The sequence below is a fragment of the Ovis aries genome, chromosome 18 (genome assembly GCF_016772045.2).
Source record: "Ovis aries strain OAR_USU_Benz2616 breed Rambouillet chromosome 18, ARS-UI_Ramb_v3.0, whole genome shotgun sequence".
Classification (NCBI taxonomy): Eukaryota; Metazoa; Chordata; class Mammalia; order Artiodactyla; family Bovidae; genus Ovis; species Ovis aries.
In genome coordinates, this window is record NC_056071.1 from 42,022,024 (window position 1) to 42,049,081 (window position 27,058).

A 27,058-nucleotide genomic window follows, 5' to 3' on the forward strand; every position below is an offset into this window, starting at 1 on the left:
GAGGATCCAGCAAATTCCAGAAACACCATGGAGGGAATGAAGGCCTTTAATGACATCCTATTCACTCGTTTGCAGAAAGGGGGTGTGCACTGTGCTTGGAAAGCAACTAATGGTTTTAGGAAAACACCAGCTGATCTGTTTTATACCAGAAAACCAAGGACTCCTGAGAAAACACTCCAAGAATTCTATTTTGGCCAAAGATATGATTTAAATTGCTAGACACTGAGAAATTCACTCCCTGGGTAGGATATTTTCATTATATCCCATATTATCCTGGTTTGGTTTGGTTTCTTATTTCCTTGCCTTTGGGGGTCAGATTTCATTCCCCCTGCAGCGCTCTCACGGGTTTCTTCAAGGTGTCATAGCTAAAGATTCACTTAATATTTGATAAGTCATAAAACATAAAAAGCACAGGGGCAGTAAAGAGAATCAATTAAACAAGAGATAAATTCTCTCAGGGACAGACCAAAATGAACCTGAACTTGGACAGGGAGGAAGAGAAGCAGCATTTAGGCGCATTTGTGTAAACCAGGCAGATCCCCCCACCCCGCCCAATGTGTTTTCCAATTTTTGTTCTATTTTTCTGTGCTCCTGCCTGAGGACATTGGCGTCTGGACAATCAATGACAGAGGCTTACACACACGTACAGTCGAGCACAAGCCCAGCAGAGCTGCCGAAATGGTTTAAAAGTTTCCGTGTGGAATCCACCACAAAGTCCCAGTTAAAAGGGCCAGGAGTGAGAGCTGAGCTCTCAAATGACTCAGACAAAAAAAGATAATACCCCCAGGCATCTGTATGTTTCAGCATTTAAATTATATCCCTTGAAATGCCAATTTGGATTTTGTGCCAAGAAGCAGTCGAAGCCTTTTTTCATGGAAATACCCAATAGAAAACCAATCTGTTTAAATGAAAGGTGTCTCTAATCATTTGGTATAAACATAACATGTTTTTATTTTATTATGTAACCTTGAATTATCTTAGCCTCTAATGAGGATCTCGTATTGTTACTGATTCTCAATAATTTCATGGAATTATGTTGTCTAAATGCATATTCTGATACTAAAGAAAAAAAGAAAAACCTAGCTAATTATTTCAACACAACTGCTTGATCCAGCGCAGTTCCGGCTTCAGGAAAGGATTGTTACATGTTAAAGAAAATTAATTTTATCTAAAAGGGGTTTTCCCTCAATGCCAAGTCCTCACAGGTACCCTGGTACAAGGAAAATTGTCAATAGATCTGTTTCTAAGTCATTGAACTATTTGTATATTTCCCCTGCTTCTGATTTCCAGCCTGTGTTCTTCTCTTTGTAGGATTAGTGATTATATGGATCTGACCCCCGTAGACATTGTAGGGAAGAGATGCTACCACTTCATCCACGCCGAAGATGTCGAGGGCATCAGGCACAGTCACTTGGACTGTAAGTACCTCCGGTGGGCGGGGACAGCCCAGCTGGGGTCCTCTCTCCTGGATGCTTTTTTTTTTTTTGGTTTCCATGCCAATTTCTCCTTTCACATCTCCTGCACATTTGAGATGACTGTCAGTGCACAGTGAGAAAAAGTGAGACATAAATCACTTCAACTTGTATTGGAATTAGATTGAAAGCTGGATCTTGGGGCCCGGAGAAATTGCTGGATCTGTAGGTGCTCACCTGGGATTTCGTGGTCTCCGGCATGCTCTCTCTCATGATGTGATGGGGGGGCCTTTGTCTGAAGTGCCTTCTCGACCCTTTCATTTTCTAGAGCTACTTCTACTCTGAAATTTGTGGTCTCTGTTTCAAAATAAATGTGGGAAAAGACAAGTTCAGCTAGGCCAGAGCCTCATAAAAATTCCTACTTGACTAGCCACAGACCTGGGATGGGGAGGAGGAGGGGAGGGGCAGAGTGTGAATACTGCAGCTCTCAAAGGCACTGACTTTTCACTGTATTTCTACAAAGAGGGTTATTTAGAGAAGCGGGTATCTCCATGTCCCGACTCCTGGAAGAGCAAAAGTCATCTCAGCTCTTTGAGTCTGGTTCCCGGCTCCTGACCAGCAGGCTCACCTCCAAGGCACATTTCGTGGGCGTTTAAGCAAAGCCGGGCCAGCAGAGCTCTGCTGGGTCCACACGGTGACTCACACGCCAGCATCCTCATGCACTTTTCCCTCATCAGACTTCAAGGGGCTGTTTTCACTGTGAGTGCAAGGGGTCTCAAGTCCCATCGGGAGGCACTGTGGCCCTCTTAGGAAGAAGCTCTCTTTTCCAATGAGAGGTCCTTTTTATGACCATTCCATAGACTCTTCCTAGAAGATGAGGGCTCTGCCATCTACATTGCTAGAAGGTTCTAAACCCAGTTCTGAACTCTGGTTTTAAATGCATGCAAGGGGACACAAATGAGATGGTTCAGCTTGAAACGGAAGCTTTTATGTAGTAAGGTCAGCCAGGTGGCCTCTGGTAATGTTGTCTTCCCTTTCTGGCCATGGTTGAGGACAGCTGTTTGAGCTCTCTCCTGCCCTTTGCAGTTGTTGACTCGTTTCAAACTGAGATCTTCAGAAGCATGATGGAGAGACAGTAAGCTAGCCGGAGTCTCAGAGTGTGAGCGTCTCGTACTGTGTGTTGAACCCTGCATTAGCAGCACTGACATGGGAGCGAGGTCAGTGTCAAGTCCTGCATGTGCTGTGTCTCTGGGAAAAGGCTGTCTGCAAGGCAGCTCTGGCAGATTCTACTCCCAACCCCGAGTGCGTGCCTTGGTATGGCTCCCCGGGGATTTAGGGAGCGCACTTGTTGCTGAGAACAAATGGGTGTCGGGTATCACAGGAGCAGATGGTTCTTCAATTAATTGAGGGAAAAAAATGATGCTGTTTCCTGAAAAGAAACATCGGGTTCTTTGTAGCTGGGAATTCAGAGAAAATGGAGAAAAATCAGGATCTTTGGAGGAAGCCATGAGTATATTTTGTGATGCAGATATGCCAGAGATTCAGACTTTTAAAATGAATGCATGTTTGTGAGACACAGTCATAGACCATGTGCGTGTATGTGGAGTTGGGGGGTTGATGCTTTTCCATTCTGGAATCTTAATCGAGGTCTAAATTCAGAAGCCTGATGCTGACAAAAAAGAACTTTGTCATCCTCCGTTATTATTTGGAAAACGTCATGCTATCTCTCTGGGATTTGATTTACAGCTTGAAGAAATACAATTCCTCAGGAACAGTGAGCCAGGGCAGTTCATTTCTTCCCATAAAGCAAAGGTCTCCAACAAATACATTTGAAGCCATCCTTTCCGATCTACTTTTATCTCATTTTCAGTACCTGGAATAATTTGAGAGTGCTGAAAATAAACAACTCCATCCACCATTCAGTATTGTGCTAGTATCCTAATTTTCCTGGTATCTTGCCAACTAATAAACATAGAAGGTATGCTTTCAAATTCTGTGATTTTTTTTTTCATTACTTGATATTGACATACTGGCTATTGCTTTATGATTTCGTCTGCTAACAATGATTGAGTTCAGTCTTTCAACTCTTATACACATGACTTCTAATTTTAAGTTCTTTTAATAACCTTAAACGCATGAAAAACAAATAGAATGAGCTGATAATTCAGCACAGTAAAATACACTTCACATATTTAGCTATCACGCTGTGGAATAACTCCACAATGTCAAGTAGCACACAATTAGTAAAACTGTAGGGGGAGGAAAAAGGAGTGTTTTGATCCTGAAGAATTTTGATCCTAATCAGATTGAAATTTCAGCGTTCTTGTAGTGCTTAATATCTTCAATCACACACACACACAAATCAAACTGATGCCAGTGTCAGGTTTTGCATTCTGTGACTGAAATAAAATGCTAAAATATACAAATGCATCTCGCTTTGTACAATAAACATTAACATCATTATAAAGTAAGATTGAGTCTAAAACTGTGTGATGGAATGTCTGATGTTTACCTAATTCTCAAACCAAAGCCAGCCCAGTAACAAAATGACAGAGCATGTAATAAGTCTTGGTTGTGTAAACATTGGAAGAAAAGGCAAAAAGCCAGCACAGCATCTTGCTTGTCCAGAGCCTTAGGCTATTACTGAACGATGCCTCAACTGTGCCTTCTTGGCAGGAGAAGGTCATGGTGACATGGAATCAGCTCAAGAATAAGATAGAATTCTAAAACAAAGGGATGGTTAAAAAATAAACCACATTAACTATTTAGCTTTTCCTCCTAGAGCTATTGGCACAATTCCTGGCTCTGTCCATGAAAGGCTGGTTGTAGTCATCTGATCTTACTTCTGATATTTTGAGATCTGTCTTATGCTCCAGTTTATGGATAAAACTTAAAAAAAAAAAAAAGACTTGACAGCCTTTGATAACTCAAAATGCTATCTTTATCACTCGGATCTATTTTCCTAGCATAGGCAACTGTAAATCTATGGATGAGCTTGTTTCTAGAATATGAAAAGTGAAAGGAAATCTCAGCTGCACCAGGATTCGACAACTCTGATAAAGTGAACCAAAAAACTTTCGACCATTTACTCTGCCACTAGGTTCACGAGACACGTGAGTGTTCACTGGGTTCCAACATAAATAATCACTAAGAATCACATTATATACACCAACACAGTGGGTTAGTGAAATGACAAAACCAAGGGAGTTTAGGTCCTCTTCCGTCACACTGTGCCAAAGACCTGTGTGATACTTTTTTCTTTATGCCACCTCACTGGAGTCACTGAACCAAGCTCCACTGATTCTTCAGGCCAAATGGAGCAAATCAACATTTTAAAGTTTGAACTTTAAATCATCCATATTAGCAATGATTTGAGCCCCTTTCCCTATCACCCTGAAGCTTTCCAGGGTTCCAAGGTGGCGTTAGTGGTGAAGAACCCGCCTGCCAATGCAGGAGATATAAGAGACGCAGGTTCTATCCCTTGGTTGGGAAGATCGCCTCAAGAAGGGCATGGCAACCTACTCCACTATTCTTGCCTAGAGAATCCCCATGGACCGAAGAGCCTGGTAGGCTGAAGTCCTTAGTGTCATGTCACCCTGGAGTCACACACTCCCCTTACCTATAGGAATGGCTCAACCCTCCCCTGCTGTGCCTCTGCCTACAGTCCAGTAAACAGAAGGGCAAACCATGAGTGCTATCCAGAGAAACATGCCTCATGTTGTGCTTTCGTCCCTGTCTACAGAAGATGCTCCTTTTGCCTTGAGATAGCCTTAGGGTTCTTCCTGGGTCACATCAGCAACGACTCTGTAAAACCTGGAAAGAGTGGCCTGAGGGGAAATCTTCCTTTCTCTTCATTACGATGTGTTCCAGCAGCAAGGCTCAAGGCTCTGCAGCAATGGAGCTTTAGGGGAGGAAAAAGGAGCTGGAAAGTATAGAAGTGGCATCAGTCTTCCCTTCCTAGAACTGGGCCCAGGATGAGAAAACTCTGGCAGAGTTATTTCGGAAAGAGAGGAGGACTTCCAGCTTGTCTATGAGATCATTAAAGTTAAAAAGCACCACCTACCCAATGCATTGGGGAGGTGTTTAAAAAAATACAGTAGCCTGTTTCTTTCTTAATTACAAAATTCTATACTTCCTAACAAAACGAATACACAGCTACCTGGCATAATGCATTCCATGCTGTTTTGCATCAATAACCCCTACACTTCCCTCCTGAAGGCGTCTCATCGCCAAATGCAAGCCGACTGCTTAATGCAGGACTAATTAGTATACCCCCTTCCAGTCTGCAGGCCCTCCATTGTAATTCCTTCCCAGCTCATTTTTTTCCACAACCGAGCATCAATCAAAGTAAGTGCCCTGCCTGCCTAGGAAACACAAGATGCCCTCCATGCATTTGTCATCTGCCACACAAACAAAGGGGGAATTGAATTGTTGATTTGGGTATGCAGCCATCGCCTGCAGTAGAGGAAGGCTCAAGTGAAGGAAGGAGGGAAGGTGCAGAGTTTGCTGGGTGGGCCACGTGCAGATGGCACAGGGGATGTATTTTCTGATCTTAGATTTTTCCAAGGCTGGGTCTTCAGGGATTTAGCTGCCACCTGATGACTGGCTGGACTTCCCCCCCGCCCCCACCCAAAGCAAATGAGTTTTTTCCTCTTCTTCCATATGAATATGAAAATTCACATGAAAGGAAATGCACGTAATAGCTGGCATGTCTGCCTTTTCTCAGAAGCCAAGTCAGCCTAGCCTGTCCATTAACTAAAAAGATTGTCACACGGAGACAAAATTAAGTCAGGCTTTTATGCAGGAGCGAATTAGTATTATTACTTTACACTTTTTTTTTTTTTTTTTTTGCAAGTGCTGATTTGGGTTTTTAAGTCCAAGGTCAGGCACACAGAGAGAACAGAGACCAGCAAGGGCCTACCTACCAGCTGGGTGTCCCTGCCCCATTGCATTCTAGAAATGCCAAATTTCAGGCCAAACCTGAGGTTTGCTGAGTCCAAATATGCAGTTAACAAAGGATCCCTAGCTGACTCCCATTCATGTAAGTTTGAGAAGTACTGACCTCACTGGTATTCAGAAGGCATGTAAAACTACATGGAGTAAAATACAGATCAACTAGTGATCTTAAGGAGTTCATTTATCCCCCCTCCAAGAGATGAATTTTATTAATAGTAGTGAAAATGTGAATAGTCAAATGGCTCTGAGGGCATCTCAATCAGTGTTCAAATGAAACAAGCGTGATAACTCGATTAAGAGTTCAACTTCTTTACAAGCATATAAAGTTTTGAGTATCAGTGGAGAAAGTTAATAGGGTAGAGATAGTAGTAACTGTCAACTTGTAAGCAAAGTCAGTTTTTTCCCCAGGTTAATATTTGTCTAGGTACTTGATGTGTGAATAGGACAGTCGTATTTTCACTATCCAAGGTCATCTAACTTTGTGAGTATTTATTGCAAAGTTTTGCTATAAAATTTCAAAAACGACTAAGATATGAGTCTTCACCTTCAAGAAGCTTACATATTAGTAGAAAAGACAGCATGAAAACAGCCCAATTTGAAAGGGTGGCATCAAGAGAAGACAATTACATTATGGTGTATAAACAAAACACAGGAGCCCCAGAGGTGGGGGCAACCAGAGGATGAGATGTTCCAGAGGAAGCACATTCTCCCCAGACGCTGAACGGTGGTGGCGAGAAGCCAAGAAGGCAGGAGATACGGCAGGGCTGGGGGTGGGGGAAGGGTAGGTGGTAAGGGCATCCCAGGCTTCAAAGAGCACATGAGAGGACACAAAATATAACACGTGATCTTTTCGCTCTACCAAGAGGAAGTCAGCTCTTCGATTTCACTGATACATTCTAATACAATTCTAACATGGATTCCTGGGGTTTTCCTTAGTACTATTTCAATTAGCAGCTGTTTTTTATTATCATAAAAAGAAACACCTGATATTTGAGAGAAATGAGCCCATTGCTGTTGTAAGGCACTATCCAAAAATATATATATTTCTAAATCATCCATTTTAACCAAACTCAATTACCCTATATAAAACCAATTCCATTACTTCTTACAAAATAAAGGACAAGATGACATTGTATTTTTTAAATTACTTTGCTTGAAATATAGATTTAATGACACCCTGCATATCTCAAAAAAAACCCCTCAAACTTTTCGATTAAAACACAAATGAGCAACATAGGATTTAATTTGTGTATGTGTTGAGCATACAATGTTTTCCCATTAATATAGGGTTGATTAAGGACCAGGTGATTTGAACCTCTTTGTGAACGCCCATCCCCTCTCTGGCCTCCTTGAATTCTTGGGGAGGCGCCAGAACTCACCTATGAAAGTAACAGAAAACCCAAGTAAAAATGACATAAACTTTCTTTGTAATCATCTTTACTTTCCCTCCGTGATCAAAGGACAACTGTAGCACCGCCAATGAATGTGCCTCATCGGACAGTGTCCAAAGTCAGGAGAGGGTCAGCTGCTACTTTCTGTTCATTTGCTGAAAGAAAATATCCCTGGAGGCTCTCCAGGAAAGTCTCATCATCCAGCGCTTCATCAAATGCCCCAGCCTCGGCCACGCACCGGATGGAATTACCATGGCTGCTTTAAACAATCAAGGGTTATCTCCCTGAGGCATGGTGGAAGCCCACCACACAGAGAGCCCCAAATGAGAGTCCTTTTACTCAAAAAGCAGCAGCAGATTTGCTATTCAGAGGACAATCAACGGTGAGCGCACCTGGGAGAATCCGTAATGTTTTCACAATAAAGCACCAGGATTTCTGACAATTTAATGGAACAGGTGAACAGGCGAAATGTGCCTAAGCGCCTTTAAATAGTCCTGATTTTATGGAACACTCGTCTCTCCATACCTAAGCCTCACCACTTCGATGTTTCTTGGTAGATATAATAGACTAAGTGAAGTAACTGTATCTTGAAACACAGGATCTGCCAGAGACATAAAACAAACCTGACTACAAGATTCACCTCGTCGTTTACCTTTCTGTAGGTCTCCCTACATCCCAGCACTTCCTTTGCATTTTTAAAGGAGGTGAAGAATTCACCCAGGCCAGGATGGACCCGCTGTGCGTTCACGGGCCTCCACGCCACTTTCCATGAGTCATCCTTGTGATAAACTCATTAGTGAAAGTGACTGATAAGCATCTGTCTCCCGTTTAAAGGCAAAGAGAGGCAAATCCTTACTTTCCGAAGACAGAAAACTTTTTCAACAGTCTCCCATGGTTGAGAGACTTCCCCCTGAATCTCGCTGTCTGGGATTTCATCACATTCCAAACCTCAATCAGTACCCGGGAAGGGAAACAAAATTTCCGGGACCAACTGAGACTCAGACAGGAGGACAGGCGGGCAACAGGCTCTGCTTCCTTTGCTGTCCCCTAGTGTTGGCACCGAAGTCACCTTCAGCATTTCTTGGATGAGTGAATAAACTGTTTCCCTGATTTCCTGGCCACAAACCTTAATTCCATGCTGAAGAGTTCAGTGTTCCTTATATAAGAAACCCCCACCCAAAAAGATGTTATGAGGGCTAAAGAATACTCTATTTTTAACTGTCCCAGGTCAAAAAGAGCAGGAGTAGAGAGTACCAAAACTCCCTGGTTGGACTGAAACCAAAAAAAAATCTAAGATCTCAGATGTCACTCTTGCCAACCATTACTTTGATTCTTCCAGTCCTAGAACATGATCCTCTCCATGTTGAAATAAAGCCTTGGTCTCCAATTCTGCACATTATGATCAGCAAAAGAGGAATTTATTTTTTTTAATTTAACTAATTGACATGTTTTCAATCAATGAAAAGTTTTCTGCATGATTCGATATTAACAGTTAATAAAAATCTATCCATCGGCGGTGGTACAGGGGAAAAAACCTCTTCTGAGGTTATAAATCACACAGATAGCGATTGAAGCAGAGCCTGTCATTAGGGTATTAGGGGGAAAATCCATAGATGATGCACAGTCATTCACAGACCATCCACACACGCACGGCCTTCTGTCCTTAAGCTCTAACTCACACTAAGTATCAAATATCGTTAAACTTGACCAAATATTGCTTGGCACATAAATTTACAAAAAAATAAAAACCAATTTGTGGATGCCTGCTATTTAAGACATCCAGCTCACTAATTGCAAAATCTATAGGAAAGTCTGCATGGCATCAGAGCCTTGCTTGATCCTATGAGTAGTTCTAAATGAAAAACTGTCTCTATTGCAAGTAAATAAAACACTCAATGCACCATTCCTGGCTCTAACGCTGTTTCTCTTGTGGGTTTTGAAAATGACCTTCCTGTAAGCACCAAGGACTATAACTTTTTAGATAAAGAAACTTGTTCTTGTTTTAAGTCTAGGTCAGGTTCATTCCCCTATAGCCCACAGTTTTCAAAAGCAGAGGAAAAAGTAATCCAGAATTAAAAAAAAAAAAAAAAAAAAAAAGTCCTGTTTCCAGAATGAAGTTCCCTGTCAGCCTGCCTTGGGCCTTAGGTGGAGAAGCAGAGATTAAAGAGTCAGTATTCTTTTTCATGTTTCATCTGCCAGTTTTGTGAATGTAGAAAGAAAACCAGTGGCTATAGCTAAGCACCCAACTGTGGAATTAAGTCGAAAGGGCAGTTCTAGCACACCCCCAGCTTTCCATGCTCTCCACATTAGTGAAGTCGACAATGATTTTAGAGTTTCTAGCAGAAAGCCCCCCCCCACTCCCTGCTCCCCATTCTCTGCAGCCATTGATGAAGGTAGCTCAAGGGCGGGGGTGGGGGTGCCTTGCTGCAGATGCATCCCCATATCACCATGGTGATAATGAAGCTCTTTGTCCAGCTGTGTGAATGTCCAGTGTGAACTCCCCGATGATCTCACCATTTCCTATTGATTCTATACTTACCTGAATACACCAAGTACTGCAGCTTTTCAATGCATATGCAAACCTCTAAAACGTCCTTTTGTGCAACACTCTGCTAAAAGACCGCTTTTGAGATGTGTTCTTCATCTCCTCTTCAAACTGAATTAGACTGCTTCCTTCTTTTGAAGGCACAAGTAACTCACTATTTAGAATCTTTGGCTTTGATTTTGTAGAACGGCCCAACAGGAAGAGAGCATGTTCTCTTTTTTCCTCCATATTTCTGAAGGCAAACTTGGACTGATTTGTTTTGATTTACTAAGAGAGTTATGTTCCTGCCACAGACACAGGCTTCCTTTATGTCCTTTCAATCATCAGTCTATCTCAGTGGACACAGTTTTCCCCAGGAACACTGAAATCCCTCTGTTGGTCACTGGGTGCAGAGCCACGGTTGTGCACTCTGGCAAGAGCTCGTCGGATTTGAAGGGGGTTGGGGGTGGGGTGGGGAGGTTTTCTCTGCAACTAGGACATTTCTTGTATGCCTGCCACTAAGTGCGAACCAAGAGACCGGGTGGTTTTTTAAAAAGATAGTTAATTGAGCTGAGCATCCCGTCTTTGGGCATAAAATACATAGGTGATGTAAAAAGTCACATGTTCTAAAACATAAGCCCACCACGTTTTTCTTTGAACTATATTCACCATTTCCTTCACAATTAGAGGCGGGTGATATTTTGACACTTAGAGACAAAAACGGTCAGATGAACAGGACTGGAATGGTTCAACCAGGAAGATCTAAGTCTCTCCTCATCTCTGATAGCTTCTTCTCACAAATGCAGAGTCAGCCCTGTCCTGCAGAGCACAGTCTGTAACTCAAAGGCATCTGTAGCTTGGAAGGTGAGACAGTGCTAGGGACAGCTTCTTGGTTTTTCTCAGAGCTAAGCCATAGCAGCTGAAAGCAAGACTTCGGAGCTTGAAAGAGCATGTTTTCATGCAGCTGCAGAGGCGTCCACAGTTATGCCTGGGACCAGCCAAGACTGTAAGGGCATCTGGGAAATTTACACACTCAGCCTCCCTGGTCTTCACGCTTACCCTCCAAAACCTAAGACAAAGCCATTTCAGTGTTTCGAGATCCTTAAATAAAAATTAATTCCTGGACTTCCCTGGTACTCTGGTGGTTAAGAATCTGCCTGCCAATGCAGAGGGCACAGGTTCGATCCCTGGTCTGGGAAGATCCCACGTGCCACGGGGCAACTAAGCCTGTGTGCCACAACTACTGAGCCTGTGCTTTAGAAACCATGTTCTGCAGAGCAGCCCACGCAATGAGAAGCCCATGCAGCAAACTGGAGAAAGCCTGAGCACAGCAACGAAGGCCCAGCGTAGCCAAAAATAAATACTTTTAAAAAAAAGGCTAATTCTTATTGCCCAACTTTAAGGACATCGTTCTGGAAATGTTATGATGTGATCATTGAGTTCAGTAGGCACACATAAGCTGCTCTACCAAAAAGTGTGGACAGCAAAAAGTAAACTTGGAGATTAATTAAAGAGAAGATGCCAGGTTATGTTTTAGAAGTACTCGGACCCATATCATAGAGTAAGACTAAAAATATGATCCACACGAATATTCTTCTCTCTCGGTTTCTTCTCTTTATATTTTGAGCATATTGTTATGAATGTTCTCCTGGGCTCATGGGTTTGTATAAGTATCTATCTCTTTTCAAGGGACAATTAACTATTTTTTAAGGACTTCTGTATCAAATAACTTTGTGTATGTGTGCTTAGACATGTCCTACTATTTGCAACACCATGGACTGTAGCCCACCAGGCTCCCCTGGACTCCATGGGGCTGTCCAGGCAAGAACACTGGAGTGGGTTGCCATTTCCTTCTCCTGGGGATCTTCCTCACCCAGGGATTGAACCCATGTCTTCTGAACTGGCAGGCAGATTCTTTACCACTGAGGCATCTGCAAAGCCCATATCAAGTAACTTACATCATGCTTATTTCTGTTTTTCTTCACGAAAGGGATTTTGTAAAATAGACTAAAATAGTCTCTCATTTCTCTCCATTATTTAAAGCTAGAATCCCAAAATAAAAATAACAGCCCTGGATTAGTGAGAATCGAGAAAGTTTTTGTGTTTATCAAGTTGTCTAACTTACTACGAAGTAAAAATCCCTTTCAAACTGGCACCAAGGTGGCTTTTCTTCTTGAGCTGATTAGAACCACATGAGCTCAGGAAAAGCTGTCAGATCCTGCCTCTGGCACAGCTGGAATGATCCAACTGATTTGCTAGTATGATTTTGAAAAAAGGAAACTTCATCCACAAATCATACATTTATGTTCTAGAGCCTCAAGCAAAAATTATTCCTTGTTCATTTTAAAAGAAGCAAAATTCCACTGTGACCTCTTTTATAGGTCCTCTGGAAAAACAAAAGCACTGGGGTGATCTTGTGGTCAACATTGCATATAGTAGGAGCTAATTGTCCCTTAGACAGCAAAGAGATCAAACCAGGACATCAACCTAAATGTAATCCTAAAGGACATCAACCCTGAATATTCCTTGGAAGGACTGATGCTGAAGCTGAAACTCCAACACTTTGGCCACATGATGCAAAGAGCCGACTCACTGGAAAAGACTCTGATGCTGTGAAAGATTCGGAGACTACAATGGCACCCCACTCCAGTACTCTTGCCTGGAAAATCCCATGGACGGAGGAGCCTGGTAGACTGCAGTCCATGGGATCGCTAGGAGTCAGACATGACTGAGCGACTTCACTTTCACTTTTCACTTTCATGCATTGGAGAAGGAAATGGCAACCCACTCCAGTGTTCTTGCCTGGAGAATCCCAGGGACAGGGGAGCCTGGTGGGCTGCCGTTTATGGGGTCACACAGTCAGACACGACTGAAGCAACTTAGCAGCAGCAGCAGTAGCAGCTGGGAAAGACTGAAGGCAGGAGGAGAAGACGGCAACAGAGAATGAGATGGTTGGATGGCATACTGACTCAATAAACATGAGTTTGAGTAAACTCCAGGAGATAGTGAAGGACAGGGAGGCCTGGGGTGCTGCAGTCCATGGGAACACAATGAGTTGGATACAACTTCACTGACTGAATAGGAGCTAACTCAGAACCAGTCTTATCTCCAGTTATCTAGATTCCCATAGACATATGGGGGGTGTCATTCAGAAAACACTGATCCTCAGGAAACGGTCATGATATAACACCATGCTAGAATGTCTCCCTTTTCATAATTCTGTTTGTCAGGCTGGTCCAGAGCAAATCAATGGATTAAGTCAAACTAAATTGAGCTGAGGGTGATAGGCCCTGGATCTGCTCTGTGGTGTTGACCATATTAAGTAAAGGCACTCAAGTAGCTCCTGATTCCCCAGGGGACCCCTCAGGGGTCCCCTCCCTCCCAGCCTTTTCACCACCACTTCCTCACTAAGCCTACCTGGCCTGCCTGTCTCTCACTGAGGTCTCCTCTCTTTGCCAGATGGCCCTTGGCCTGGGTGATAAATAATATCATGTAATCATGGATCCTAATAAAGTTGTATTTATCTTCTCAGGAAACACAGATGCACCTAATCAGATCCAGAGTCATGCTGCCTGAACCCAAAAAGGTGACACCACATCAGTCTTTTAGTAAATAAAACCTTTCCGTCCCTTCACAACACACACATGGGGCCCACTCCCAAGGCTGATGATTCGCTGGTGATGCATTCCAGAAAGGAGATTTTGCTTCTTTAAGTAAGAAAGTATTATTAGGAAGGGGGTGATGATCCTTATGTTGATTCTGCAAATTCTTTACTTGGCTTTATAATTTTTGTCTCACTTTGCTATGCACTGCATGGGGCTTCCCAGGTGGCGCTAGTGGTAAGAACCTGCCTGCCAATGCAGGAGATATAGAGACATGGGTTCAAGCCCTGGGTGAGACAGATCCCCTGGAGGAGGGCATGGCAGCCCACGCCAGTATTCTGGCCTGGAGAATCCCACGGACAGAAGGTTGCAAAGAGTCGGATATGACTGAAGCTACTAAACAACAACAAAGCACTGCGTGTGGAATACTTTTTTTATTTTTTTTTTAATTTTTGCATGCTTTGGGTCAAATTCTAGTCCAAAATCCCCAGCCAGGCTGAGCTAGGCCTGGCCTAGCATCTCAGTGTTTTCTTCATATGACTCTAAAAAAGGGACTTCTTAGTGTCTTTGCCTTTATTAAAAAGTGTAGGACCATTTGAAATAAGCCCTTATTCCAGATACACAGCAGGAAGAATTATACACCAACCACTGATTGGGGTACTCTAAGTTTTCTCTGTGAACATAGTGGGCAGAATTTCATAACCCATCGTTCCTCTATTAATAGTTAACCAGGCTGAGAGGATCTGAATAAAAGCACATCTTGTTGCATGCAACGATGGTTTGACAGAAGAGCTGTATGGCAGAGTCAGTACTTTCCTGCTTTCAGCTCCACTACGCAGTTTTGTAGCCAGGGGAGCCATGCATGCAGAATGGCAGAACTTACAATTGCCTACAAAAGCAGAGGACACTCCTACCTGTGGAGCCTCGTCACCAAGAGAAGGTGACAGTTCCGGGCTTTAAAAATACCCTCACCTGTAGAATAGTTTTAGAAAAGAACTCATCGCTCTTTGAAGCACTCATCAAAGCAAGCCATTTTCAAGCAACTGTTGAAACATAAGTATTAAATTTTACAACCATCCATTTGGTGTATTTTGTGACCAAAAAAAAAAAAAAAAGGAGAATGGGAGGAAAGCATTGAAGTTTATGTGTTTATGGATAAAATATGTGGAGGTTTGATATTTGATCACTTTCAGAGCCAGGAAGAGTGGCTCAGACACAACGGGAAGAGCTTCCACAGCCTTAAACACAGCTCTTTTCCAAAGTGACTTCCCTTTACCCATCCACACCCCCTCCCCCAAAAAAATCAAAATGTACTTCATGAAACTATTGTATATGAAGCACTTATTAGCCATAATTAAATGGACAATATGAATTTACTACGTCTTTAGGACTCTGGCTTGTTCTGGTTTAGAGCAAGATGATTAATGCAAATACATATTACTTGAGATAACCATTTAGCAGCTAATTTAGCCAAATTTATTACAGCAGTTAGAGGTTTTTCATTTTAGCAGACGGAGACAAGGACATGCCAAAAGTGGGCAGCGTGGACGAGTGCACACTGCCCTCTAGTGGCCAGCCAGCTGGCGCGCTGTTGGGGGGAGTGCAGTCACTGAGATTCCTGTCCAAGCGATAACAGCAGGTTGTGCACGTTCCCGGCATCCTTTTAAACCCTTCCCATGCATAGCACTTTATTCCAGGGGCTGATTTACTGCACTTTCCCCCCTTTTACTAGCTCAGGAGTACCCAGATACAAATCAAATCCATTTCAACTTGGCAAGATTTTGGTTAAAGTATCACTTTTAACATCTGCATTTTAAAGCTCTCTTTCCGTGGGTATTTAATGGCACCGTTTCACATTACTGATTGTTTTTACTTGTTCCTTCATTTGGGGCCATATTTCAGAGTCCATGCGGAGCTGTCATTCTGTTTAGCTCTAGCCAAGTCAACTCTGTGCCTCCCTTAGGCCAGCCTTTCCCTCTGACTTGGTAAGGGAATGTATTTTGTTCCAACGTTCAGCAAATTCTCCCCAGAATCTCCCAACTGACCCATGGAGATTTAGTTCATGCTATAAATTCTGTTCAACAGGATCTAAAGGCACCGATGTATAAGGACACAGGTTGGGATGGCTCGCACTGAGGTGAAATGATCAAAGACAGAGGGGGAAAGCATCTTCGGAACCATTCAGATATCCAGAATCGCAGAGGGGGCTGCCTCGAAGCCATGAATAAATCACATCCAGATTTGCCTGTGGCCCCATCTGACGTCAAACCCTCCCTTGACAACATCCACGCCGCATTAAGCGTTCTGTGAGCCAGCAAGATCTGCAGTCCTGTTATCCTTTCTTTCACACCATGACTGCCCCAAATGGAATCACGTCTTGCTACAAACATAGTAACCCTAGCTCCAGAGCTGCCGCTCCACTGAATTGGTGATTTTATTTGTCCTACTAATGGCATTCTACATTAGGCATACAGAGGGGCACCCCGACTCAGTGCGGGACCTCCTCTTTCTAAGCTTCAGATTTTGCAGAGATGATGATCATTTCATCCCAGTCTTAACATGCAATGCCTTGTTTTGTTTTTTTCACTAGTGCTGAATAAGGGCCAGTGTGTGACCAAGTACTACCGCTGGATGCAGAAGAATGGAGGCTACATTTGGATCCAGTCTAGTGCCACCATAGCTATTAACGCCAAGAACGCAAATGAGAAGAACATCATCTGGGTGAACTATCTTCTGAGGTATATTTCCAAATTCTGTCTCATTCCTGTCTCAGTTATAAAACATAAAGCCCGATGGTTAATAGCTGACATGTTGTATTATCTTTTGACAGTATCTGGTGTGGAACTGTATGGAAATTCTGCTTTTCTTTCCACAAGAGTCACAGAAATGCGAAAGGATCAAAGCTATGTCAGTAGGGACTTCCAGGGCAGACCTGGGAACTGTTCAACAGTTCTTGGTCAGCCAACATTTGGGCGGCTTTGCAGAAGTTGCTTTGGTTTCCCCACAATCATTCGGGCCAGATAAAGAACACAGATTTTGCCTCCAGTGGAAACATTCAAAAAGCATCTCCTTCTCCCCGACACACTCCCATACTCATGCACTCCAACCCCTGCAAAAATGGTGTGAAAGGGTATGAGGAAGAAATGGCAGAGTTCATTATATTCCTCCTGTATCCCATCCCTTTGAAGCCCTGAGCATATTATAGAGTTAGATTCCTCAAGCACTCAAGTTTAGGTAAGTGAAGGGAGTCACTTCACCAGAATCAAGACAGTTTCAATATACAAATGAAGGAGTCCTCTTTTGCCTGCTGTGTGATCTCAGGCAAGTGTGACTGCTACTTGAATGCATCCTCAAATTTATACCCATTAATGCAGCCAAGCTCAACAGCTTCCTGAATTCCAGTGTGCAACACCATTCCTCTCTCTTCCTCAAATGCTTGCTGCCTATGCATTCAGACGAGCACCATGGTAACCAAGACGAAGAGCCTGGGTGGTCTGCATCTGGGGACAAGCTGTCTGAGATCTTCTCCACCAATCCTGCTAGGAAATTCTCCAACTGCCCAGCCTGGCTCCCTCCCACCACCGTCGTTCCAGTCTTTGGTTTCTCTTGGCCTAAAGCCACCAAGCGGGGCCCACACGTGGCCTTAGGAGGTGAACTGCCAGTAGGTCTTCTGAATGGAAGTTGTTGCCCTTTGGCTGATAATCTCAACAGGGAGTACCCGAATCCTGTTTTCCTTTGAGACTGAGCAGCTGACAGCCGTGGCTCAGCAGCACGCTGACCCTTCGGTGTGTTCGCCTCCATTGGTGACTTGAAGGCATGAATGTGCTTGCTCCCAACAGCATATCAATCAGACACTAATGACTATTGTTCTAGAGAGGGCTTTAATGTGTACCACGTAGAAGAGTCTTCATTCATCTACTTTCTCTTTCCTTTTTTTGACCTCTTCTACTCTACATTGTCTCTCTAAAGGTAAAAGTATGAGTATTTAATGGGGCTTTCTCCAAAGCCTACTTTCCATGCAAACAATGCTCTGTGATACACCGAAGATGGGTTCTGCTTTCAGGGAATTCTTTTACTTAGAGGTTTATGGAATAGTCACTCTAGGCAATGCAGAAGGTTATAAAAACTCACATGCCAAAGAGAAAACAGAACAAGGTATTGCGGCATTGATGTTCATTGGCTAGGCAAAAATGGTGTTGTGACAGGGAGATCCATTATTCTTAAAACTTAGATGTTAGTGGGACTTCCCTGGTCCATGCTGCAACTAAAGATCCTGGGTGCCACAACTAAGAACGAGTACAGCCAAACAAATAAATATTAAAAACATTAGACATTAGTAAGAGGGACACAGAAGTCTGAAAGATGGCTGTCCCCCAGCAGCTGGAACCTCAGGAGCTAAACTCATCCCATGGTTGTTCACCTGATTCAAGGAGATTTCTTCCCATGTGGATCTTATGGCCTCATCAGCCTCATGACTTCCTACTCTGTCCCCAAACAGAGGGAGAGGGGAGGGTTAGGAAGAGGTCAGTCTGTGCTACTCTGGAGCAACACTCTCGGTCCAGATGAGGATCACACGGTACATGAGCATTGGTTGCTCCTGTTCCACCCAGTTCCATCTGGAGAGGAAGGAAGCAATTTGGGTATCAAAGACCAGCCTCCTGGCTCAAAAAGCCTGAAAACTCCCTGAAGGCTCCCCGTGGGTTCACTACTAGAAGACTGTCCATCAGAGGACAGTAACTTGTGAAATCTTCATGGCAGCTGGACCACAGGAGGCTGAAAAAGATGAGCTCCAGCAAGAGGGAGGACCCCCAAGTCAGCCACCCACCAGGATCACTTCCTCACCTGGAGGTCTACAAAGACAGGCCTTGGCCAGACGGCAACTACTAAAATTGGTTTTTCCCTCCCATCTTCTTATCCTTTGCTCCTCCCCAAGCAGTATTTTCCTGCTCCCTCTCCTAGCCAGAGCCCCTCACTGCTGGGCCCCCTCTAGGCTTGCAGTTCCCTGTTCTGAAATTACTTCAGTCATTTCCTCCAGTCTTCTTCCTATGCCCTTACAACATGTGGTAGAATCACAGAGACTGCGTAAGGGTTAAGGCCACCTTCCCACCTTTGGCTCAGCTAGAGAAGGCTCTGCTGCTGACGCTAATTCACACTAAGGAGTAAATGCTAAATGCCCGATCATTTATCTTAGAGAATTAATGCCACCCCCCTCCCCACCCAGGGGATATTGGTGATTGTAGAGCAGTTACTGAAACAGTGCTTCTTTGATACAGGAATTTCACTAGAAATGAGCTAGGGAGCCAGTAATCATCAATGGTAGGTGTCTGGCTGGCCGGCCATGATATCAACAGGAGGACAGAAGAGGGCATTTTCCATTTGGAGGAAAGAGGATTTCCTTGAACCTTCAGATTATGGTAGCCTATCCTGCTTGGGTGCTGGGTTGGCTTTGGAGTGGCATTTCGTGAAGATCGCTAGCTCAGACTGACCAAACACACTCCCTTTTCCAGGAGAGGCATTCTTCTGAATTAACAATGGAACAAAAATTAAGCACTTTTGTGCAGATGGGGTTAGATCTATTCTGCTAGGGCCTCTCTCACACTGGGACTCTCCCCACTGCAATCAGATTTCAGCTAACAAGCCACAGGTGTACACCACATGAGCAGATGAAAATGTGATTGTAATGGGTGTGTTGACAGTTCAGTAGCCATAATCCATGCAGCCCAAGGTGCACCTGTGCATCTGTCAGAGCGTTAGGCGCTGGGGGCTCTGCCCCCCACTACCCCCGCCACCACCCTGCCACACACACATAGCCTCAGAGCCATCTGAACAGCTGAGGAGCTCTATCAAGAAGCCAACACAAGGGTACTAAAACGATGGCCTCATTAGGAGCCCAGGAGGCAGGGGGATGAACAGTTGAGGGTACTTTGCGCATCCTCTGTTTCCCCAGGTGTGAGACGGGGTGGAATGTTAAGCAGCACAGTTCCCTGGCCCCCAGCGGTATCTGATTATTTAAAAGCTTTTCAGGGGCTTTCATGTAGCATTTGGGTATTCAATCGCTGTAGCAAGTGCACCTGTACCCCCATGCAATCCAAGCTGCTATAGAAGTCCCGTGATGAGCTGAGAAATGATTTCATGGTGAGTCTTCCCAACTCTCTGAGCTCCCCAAAGTTTGGGGCACGGAAGTGGAAAAAGGATGGTCAAAAGCAAGCCATCCCCAGTGGGTGTGTGCACTCCTGATGAACGCTTCCCTCCCCTACAGCAACCCGGAGTACAAGGACACTCCAATGGACATCGCACAGCTCCCCCACCTGCCGGAGAAAACTTCGGAGTCCTCGGAGACCTCCGACTCTGAGTCAGACTCTAAAGACACCTCAGGTATTACAGGTATTACAACTTCTCCATGTTCTGCGATTAAGGCTTGCCTTTCCAAACATGAGGGGTGGGCAACGGCCAGAGGGCCATCATCGGAATGAAACAACTGGTCAAATTTTATATAGAGAAGTCATATCAAGGTATTACTGAGCCTTTCTCAACACACATATGTATATATACTTATATACCACTACATACATATGCACACATTATATATGTATGTGCATATATATAAAGCACCCACCTTTAGGTATGTGGTATTATATACATATATACACGTATACTGGCTTCCCTGGTGGCTCAGATGGTAAAGAATCTGCCTGCAATGCGAGAGACCTCGGTTTGATCCCTGGGTTGGGAAGATCCCCCAGAGAAAGCAACCCACCCTAGTATTCTGGCCTGGAGAATTCCTAGACAAAGCAGCCTGGTGGGCTATAGTCCACTGGATTCCAAAGAGTTGGACAGGAATGAGTGACTAACACACACATACATGTATATAAATATGTAAAACTATATACATATATGCATGTTGTTATATATTAATACACATAGGTATATTATGGTGTATATATATATATATATACACACACACACAAATATACAGAGACTGACTGATTTAGCCATCATTTAATGTCAGCCCTCCATACAGAAGAAGCCCTGCCCTAACCCCATAGCGAACTCCACCCTCTTTACCAGAGCAGACAGCAGGGCTATCTTTGTTGCTCCAAGACAGATTGTGACTTTGAGCCCCAAATATTCACATGCTCACCAAGCTGGAATGGAACTCCTAAAGTGGGATACTCAATGGCATCAGTAACTGACTCTTTCTGCGTGCTGGACTGTTAGCCATTTTCTGAATCTATGCTGAATAAATCCACGCTTTCCCTTTCCTAGTTATTTTGGGAAGCAGACTGAATAGTTCTTTGGAACACAGAAAAGTTAACATAAAAATTTACTTTTCCTCCAATCCCCAGTCCCCTCTACAGGGAGCACATAACTCAGAGAATTTACAACTGCAAAAATTCCTTCTAATCCAGCCTTTTCTGCTAAATAAAGGAAAGCCAGAGTAAGTGACGTGATTTGCCCAAGCGTTCCAGTCCAGGCTACCATCCAAAAGCATGTAGCAGAGCCATGAAATCAGCATCATCCCTAAATGTTTTGAGGTTATATTACTAAGAAAACCTATCCTCCCCTGAAGTGTGGCAGATGACTAGGGCTCCCCCACCACAAGCCCCATCCATTGGGAACCTGCTCCTGTGAACACATATCCCTCTACTCCAGACAGCCCCAGGGAAGCAGGAGGAGGTGAGGAGGCTCTTGATAAGTTTTCTGCATTCATTTGAGGGTATTCACTAGGACAGAGTTCCAGAACAGACAATCTCTGCTCCTTACTTATACAGTATATAGCAGTGAACCAAAAAGACAAAAATTCCCCTGCCCTGTGGAGTTTGTATTCCAGCTGGGGGTAAAGACAGAATAAAAATAAAACACACAAACAAATCAGATGACATTCAGTGCTCTGAAGAATAACAACTCTAGGAATAGACTATGGTTTTCGATAAGGAGCAAATATTTGTCAGTAGAAAACGCACACCTCTTTGGGAGGTCACCTTGCAAATCATTTTCCTGTGCCACTGACACCTTATTCCAGGTTATTCACGCTGATTCCCTGCGCATTTTTGCAGAACTTCTCAAACGTTAAGGTGCTAATAATCACCTGTGGATCCTGTTCAAATGAAGGATCCCATTCAGTAGGTCTGGGTGGACGCCTAGGATTCTGCATTTGGAGCAAGCCTCCAGGTGATGGGGCTCGTGCTCTGGGCCCCCATAACCTCGGTCCTCAAGAGAGAGAAAGCCAAGGCTTTAAGTTTCCAAAGTGGTGGAGAGAGCAGCAGCTCAGGATGGGACAAGACACCCAGCCCTCCCCTCCCCTCCCCCGCCCCCGCAGGTGAGAGGTCGCGTTGTGCTGCTAACCTGACATCTCCTGTGTCTCCCCCCACACAGAGGACAACGAGAACTCCAAGTCCGACGAGAAGGGGAACCAGTCGGAGAACAGTGAAGACCCGGAGCCCGACCGCAAGAAGTCAGGCAACACGTGCGACAACGACATGCACTGCAATGACGACGGCCACAGCTCCAGCAACCCGGACAGCCGCGACAGCGACGACAGCTTCGAGCATTCGGACTTTGAGAACCCCAAGGCGGCCGAGGACGGCGGCGGGGGCGGCTTCGGCGCGCTGGGCCGGATGCAGATCAAGGTGGAGCGCGGCTACGTGGAGAGCGAGTCGGACCTGCGGCTGCAGGACTGCGAGTCTCTGTCGTCGGACAGCGCCAAGGACTCGGACAGCGCGGGTGAGGCGGGCGCGCAGGCCTCCAGCAAGCACCAGAAGCGCAAGAAGCGGCGGAAACGGCAGAAGGGCGGCAGCGCCAGCCGCCGGCGCCTGTCCAGCGCGTCGAGCCCGGGCGGACTGGACGCCGGCCTGGTGGAGCCCCCGCGGCTGCTGTCGTCCCCCAACAGTGCCTCGGTGCTCAAAATCAAGACCGAGATCTCGGAACCCATCAACTTTGACAACGACAGCAGCATCTGGAATTACCCGCCCAACCGGGAGATCTCCCGGAACGAGTCGCCCTACAGCATGACCAAGCCCCCCAGCTCCGAGCACTTCCCGTCCCCGCCGGGCGGCGGCGCGGGCGCCGGGGGGCTGCACGTGGCCATCCCGGACTCGGTCCTCACCCCGCCCGGCGCCGACGGCACCTCATCCTCCGCCACCGCCACCGCCCGCAAGACTCAGTTCGGCACGTCGGCCCCCGCGGCCTTGGCCCCCGTCGCCTCCGACCCGCTGTCGCCCCCGCTGTCGGCGTCCCCGCGGGACAAGCACCCCGGGGGCGGGAGCGGGAACGGGAACGGCGGGGGTGGTCCGGGCGCGGCCAACTCCTTGCTGTACACCGGGGACCTGGAGGCTCTGCAGAGGTTGCAGGCAGGCAACGTCGTGCTGCCGCTGGTGCACAGGGTGACCGGGACCCTGGCGGCCACCAGCACGGCCGCGCAGAGGGTCTACACCACGGGCACCATCCGCTACGCCCCCGCCGAGGTGACCCTGGCCATGCAAGGCAACCTGCTGCCCAACGCGCACGCTGTTAACTTCGTGGACGTTAACAGCCCGGGCTTCGGCCTCGACCCCAAGACGCCCATGGAGATGCTCTACCACCACGTGCATCGGCTCAACATGTCGGGACCGTTCGGCGGCGCGGTGAGCGCGGCCGGCCTGACGCAGATGCCGGCCGGCAACGTGTTCACCACGGCGGAGGGACTCTTCTCCACGCTGCCCTTCCCGGTCTACAGCAATGGCATCCACGCGGCACAGACTCTGGAGCGCAAGGAGGACTGAGCGGCGCCCCCTGGCGGCCTGGCGGGGGGCTCCGCCCGCCCCCGGAGGCATCGTCGGCGTTTTCGTTTAGACCTTTGATTCTAGCACTTTGAATTCGAGCAGGTCAGCATCTTCTCTTCGCCACGACGGTCCCCGTTCCACCCCCTTTTCTTTCTTTCACTGGACTCATTCTTTCCTGTAAAGATATTTTTTATTTTTGGGGCCTTCAGAGGGTCAGACGACCGGTTGCCTGCCCTTTTGTCTTCTTCTGAGATGTGTGTTGGGTTGTTTTGCTCTCTTTTGCATCTTTATTGAGATGTCTTTCATGTGTATATGCCTCTGCCATAGAATACTCAGTCTTGTGGTCAAGAGATTTCTCAAGTGACAACCATTGGGTGTTCTTCGTAAAGATCTTGATATGATCAAGATTGAAAGAGACAAGCATAAACAATGTGCCCTGTTTGACTAAGTCAAATGAAATGGGGTGGTGTTTTGTTTCTGTTCCTGATTCCTTTGAAAATAGGGGGATAGCATTTTAGAATTTTATGCAGAATTTAATTCTCTTTTTATGGTTAAGATTTTAAGATTTTCTTACTTGCACATAAAAATAATTTGGGTTCTTAAGCTTAATTTCTGGCCTGTGACTAGAATGTTTAAAAACAAAAAGTTGGACTAAATGTTAATTACTGAAACATTAACTTAATTTCTAAAACCATGGTGCTATCATTTATTAATCTGTAATGTCTTCATACAAAATGCAGCTCCTGGGCTGGGTTTTGGAAAAAACAAACAAAAAGTGTGTTCTGTCCTGGTCTGGAGTCCATTGCTGCAGTCTCCTTGGTTAGTTAAGACAAAGCCCTCATTAACGTTTGCTGCAGGACTTAAAATTTACCTCCCAACTAACAAACATAGCCTCACATTAAATTTAATGGGTCAGGAAAGCCCTTTTTAAAAGGGTTTTTGGAAAACTCAATCAAACTGACTTGAGGAGCAGTTTAGGTACATTCTGCCTTTTGTTGAGCTTTTTTTTCTTTCCTTTTCTCAGTCTAACTGAGGCTAATTTTTACAACTTCAATAACACTTCAGAGTAAAAGAAGGAAAAAATATTTAACATGGTTTGTTTGGTTTTGTTTTTTTTTTTTCATTTCTTGCTTAAAAAAAAAAGGAAGGTTGTATTTGTATTTTGGGGGACTGATTTGATGGATTTTTTTTTCCCCTTTGGTTCTTTGATATCTAGGTTGGAACCAGTAAGGTTGAAAACTAATGAATGGGTTAAAATAAGCTTCAAACAGATAACTGCAACTGAAAACTGCACATTAAGTTAAAAAAAAAAAAAAGAAAAAAAAGAAAAAGGAAAAAAATATCCTATTTTGTCTTCGTTGCCAGAAATCAGTGTAGTGTCAAACACTCCAAATGACTGTCAAGTATTAATTCTTCTTCCACTCCATTTTTGGCAGCTGTTTGTTAAGGCATCTAATAACAGATGTGAGAACTGTAATGTGTGCGCTGTGTACGTGTCCTTGGCCGTCAGTCCCTTGCAGTTTCCATGTGTGTTTCTATATGCAGTATATACTAAGCTAATGTAGTTGTTTTGTCCTTTGTCTTCTCTGTGCTCTATCTCTAGTCTGGAGTGGTACAGTCCCATTCCTGCAGTCCTAGTGAATCAGTGATTCTTGGGGGTTAGTGACTTTTGTGTGGTGGCCTTCCTCTGTAACGTCACCCTATGCTGCTTCCACTGCCTGTGACTCTTCCGTTTCACTTAAGATTCCCGCTGTTGCTTTACTGGTGTATATCCTCCTGACCTCTCCCCTTTCTTTCCCTCTCTCTCGCCTCCCCTCTTCCTGCCTCGTCTCCCCACCACCCCAACTTCTCCCAAATCTTTTTCATTCTCAGAGATAAAAAGACTCTTAACTAGCTCAAGGTTAATGGAGCCATTTTTTCCCACAACGGAATTCTGGGTACGACTCTTTCTTCTGCAGTGCCACGCAATGCACTGAAGAATAATGCTCAGATGTATGAAATAAATTGATGCCATATAGCCTCAGTTGTTAACATTCCCAGAGTCCCTTGTGCTCTACCTATAAGCAGTGGGTGCTTTTCTTTGGTTTCTTTCCAGGTTGGCTGATGGAGCAATATATAAAGCAATTTACCAGTGAGACAGAAAATTATTTCAAAGGTCAACCAACATTTTTTAAAAACAAAAGGGGAGGGGGGGGATGGACTATAGAACTGTCATATATATTTGTTTATGTGTGCAATGCTAATAGAGTAACTCGGCTGTCCTTTGAATATCACTGTGTTGCGTGGATTCGTCCTGGCCCTCTGATTCCATGAGTTGGGCCCAAACCACTGTGGAATAGTAACAAAAAAAAAGAAATTTAATGCCACAAAATTTAATAGCGAGTGCTTACTTGAAGGATCTGAGTAGTTTTAGAAGGTGAAGAAGGCCAATCATGAAATTTAAAGATTAATTTTGGAAGCTCTACTCTAGCTATCGAACAATCAAAGGAACGCACCTATCAGCTACAAAGAACAGCTAGACAGCTGTTGTTTTTTTTTTCTTTCTTTTATAAATGTTTCTGTGTTGTGTCAGAATGATTTCTGGTGATTTAAACTAACAGATAATCACAGCTGCTGTCTAAATCCATAGTGTTAAAATTACAAAATGAAAAAAAAAAAAACTTCATTACCTGTGAAGACTGTGTCTGTGTTTTTAACTATTTCTTGTACAAATATATGAAAACTTTTATGAGGAGACTGGTGCCAAGTAGCTGAATAATGGGGAAAGGGATATTCTGTTCGTAAAAATCTTAGCAGTGTTACCAACTCTACAATATATATATAAAAAAATTAAAACGTTACAAAGCGACAGCTATGGTACATTTGTTTTGTGTGAAGCTAACCCGGACCTAACTTCCTGAGTGCCTGGCTTATTTTGAAACATTTTTTTTCATTGACCATTGATAATGCTGCAAATCAGAAATGTACATACTTCATTTACAACAGGGTTCTTTTTATACTTTTGTAGATTCTCATACATGTCACATACATGGTTGTCTTTATGTAACTTAATTTTTCATCCGCAGGTGCCATTTTCATAATAAACTTCTCTTGGATTTGTTACTATCTGGCATCATTTCTTTTACATGTAACCATCCTAACTAATGAATGCTGGTAGTATTTGTTTAAGCAGGTACCTTGGTCATTATTCTTGATTTAAAAAAAAAAAAGAAAAAAAATTTAAAGCATCCATATTTTTGCTAGTTTTGGACAAAATGCATAGCTTGTGTACCAATGAGGCTGACAAGGCACAGATTAAGATGCTAATCCAAATACTACACCAAACGTGCAACCATCCTAAATTTTCAGCTACCCAAACTCATTGTCATATGAGCATTGCTATGCACATTATCAAAGCTGAACAACAGGCCTG

The 27,058-nt window shown here is 44.4% G+C and overlaps 1 protein-coding gene across 9 annotated transcripts in view; it reads left to right on the forward strand.

Moving 5' to 3' along the window:
- Positions 1–26,748, forward strand: part of NPAS3 (neuronal PAS domain protein 3) — a 966,851-nt gene extending 940,103 nt beyond the window's left edge. For 7 of the 9 annotated variants that reach the window (XM_060401793.1, XM_060401796.1, XM_060401797.1 and 4 more), the window contains 4 exons: positions 1,312–1,418; positions 16,476–16,623; positions 20,145–20,269; positions 22,262–26,748. In XM_060401793.1, coding sequence (XP_060257776.1) covers positions 1,312–1,418; positions 16,476–16,623; positions 20,145–20,269; positions 22,262–23,646 — 1,765 coding nt within the window. In that variant the 3' untranslated portion in view covers positions 23,647–26,748. The remainder of the gene's footprint in view (positions 1–1,311; positions 1,419–16,475; positions 16,624–20,144; positions 20,270–22,261) is intronic. The other 2 variants (XM_060401794.1, XM_060401798.1) reach the window with 1 other exon arrangement.
- The last annotated feature ends 310 nt before the right edge of the window (positions 26,749–27,058 follow it).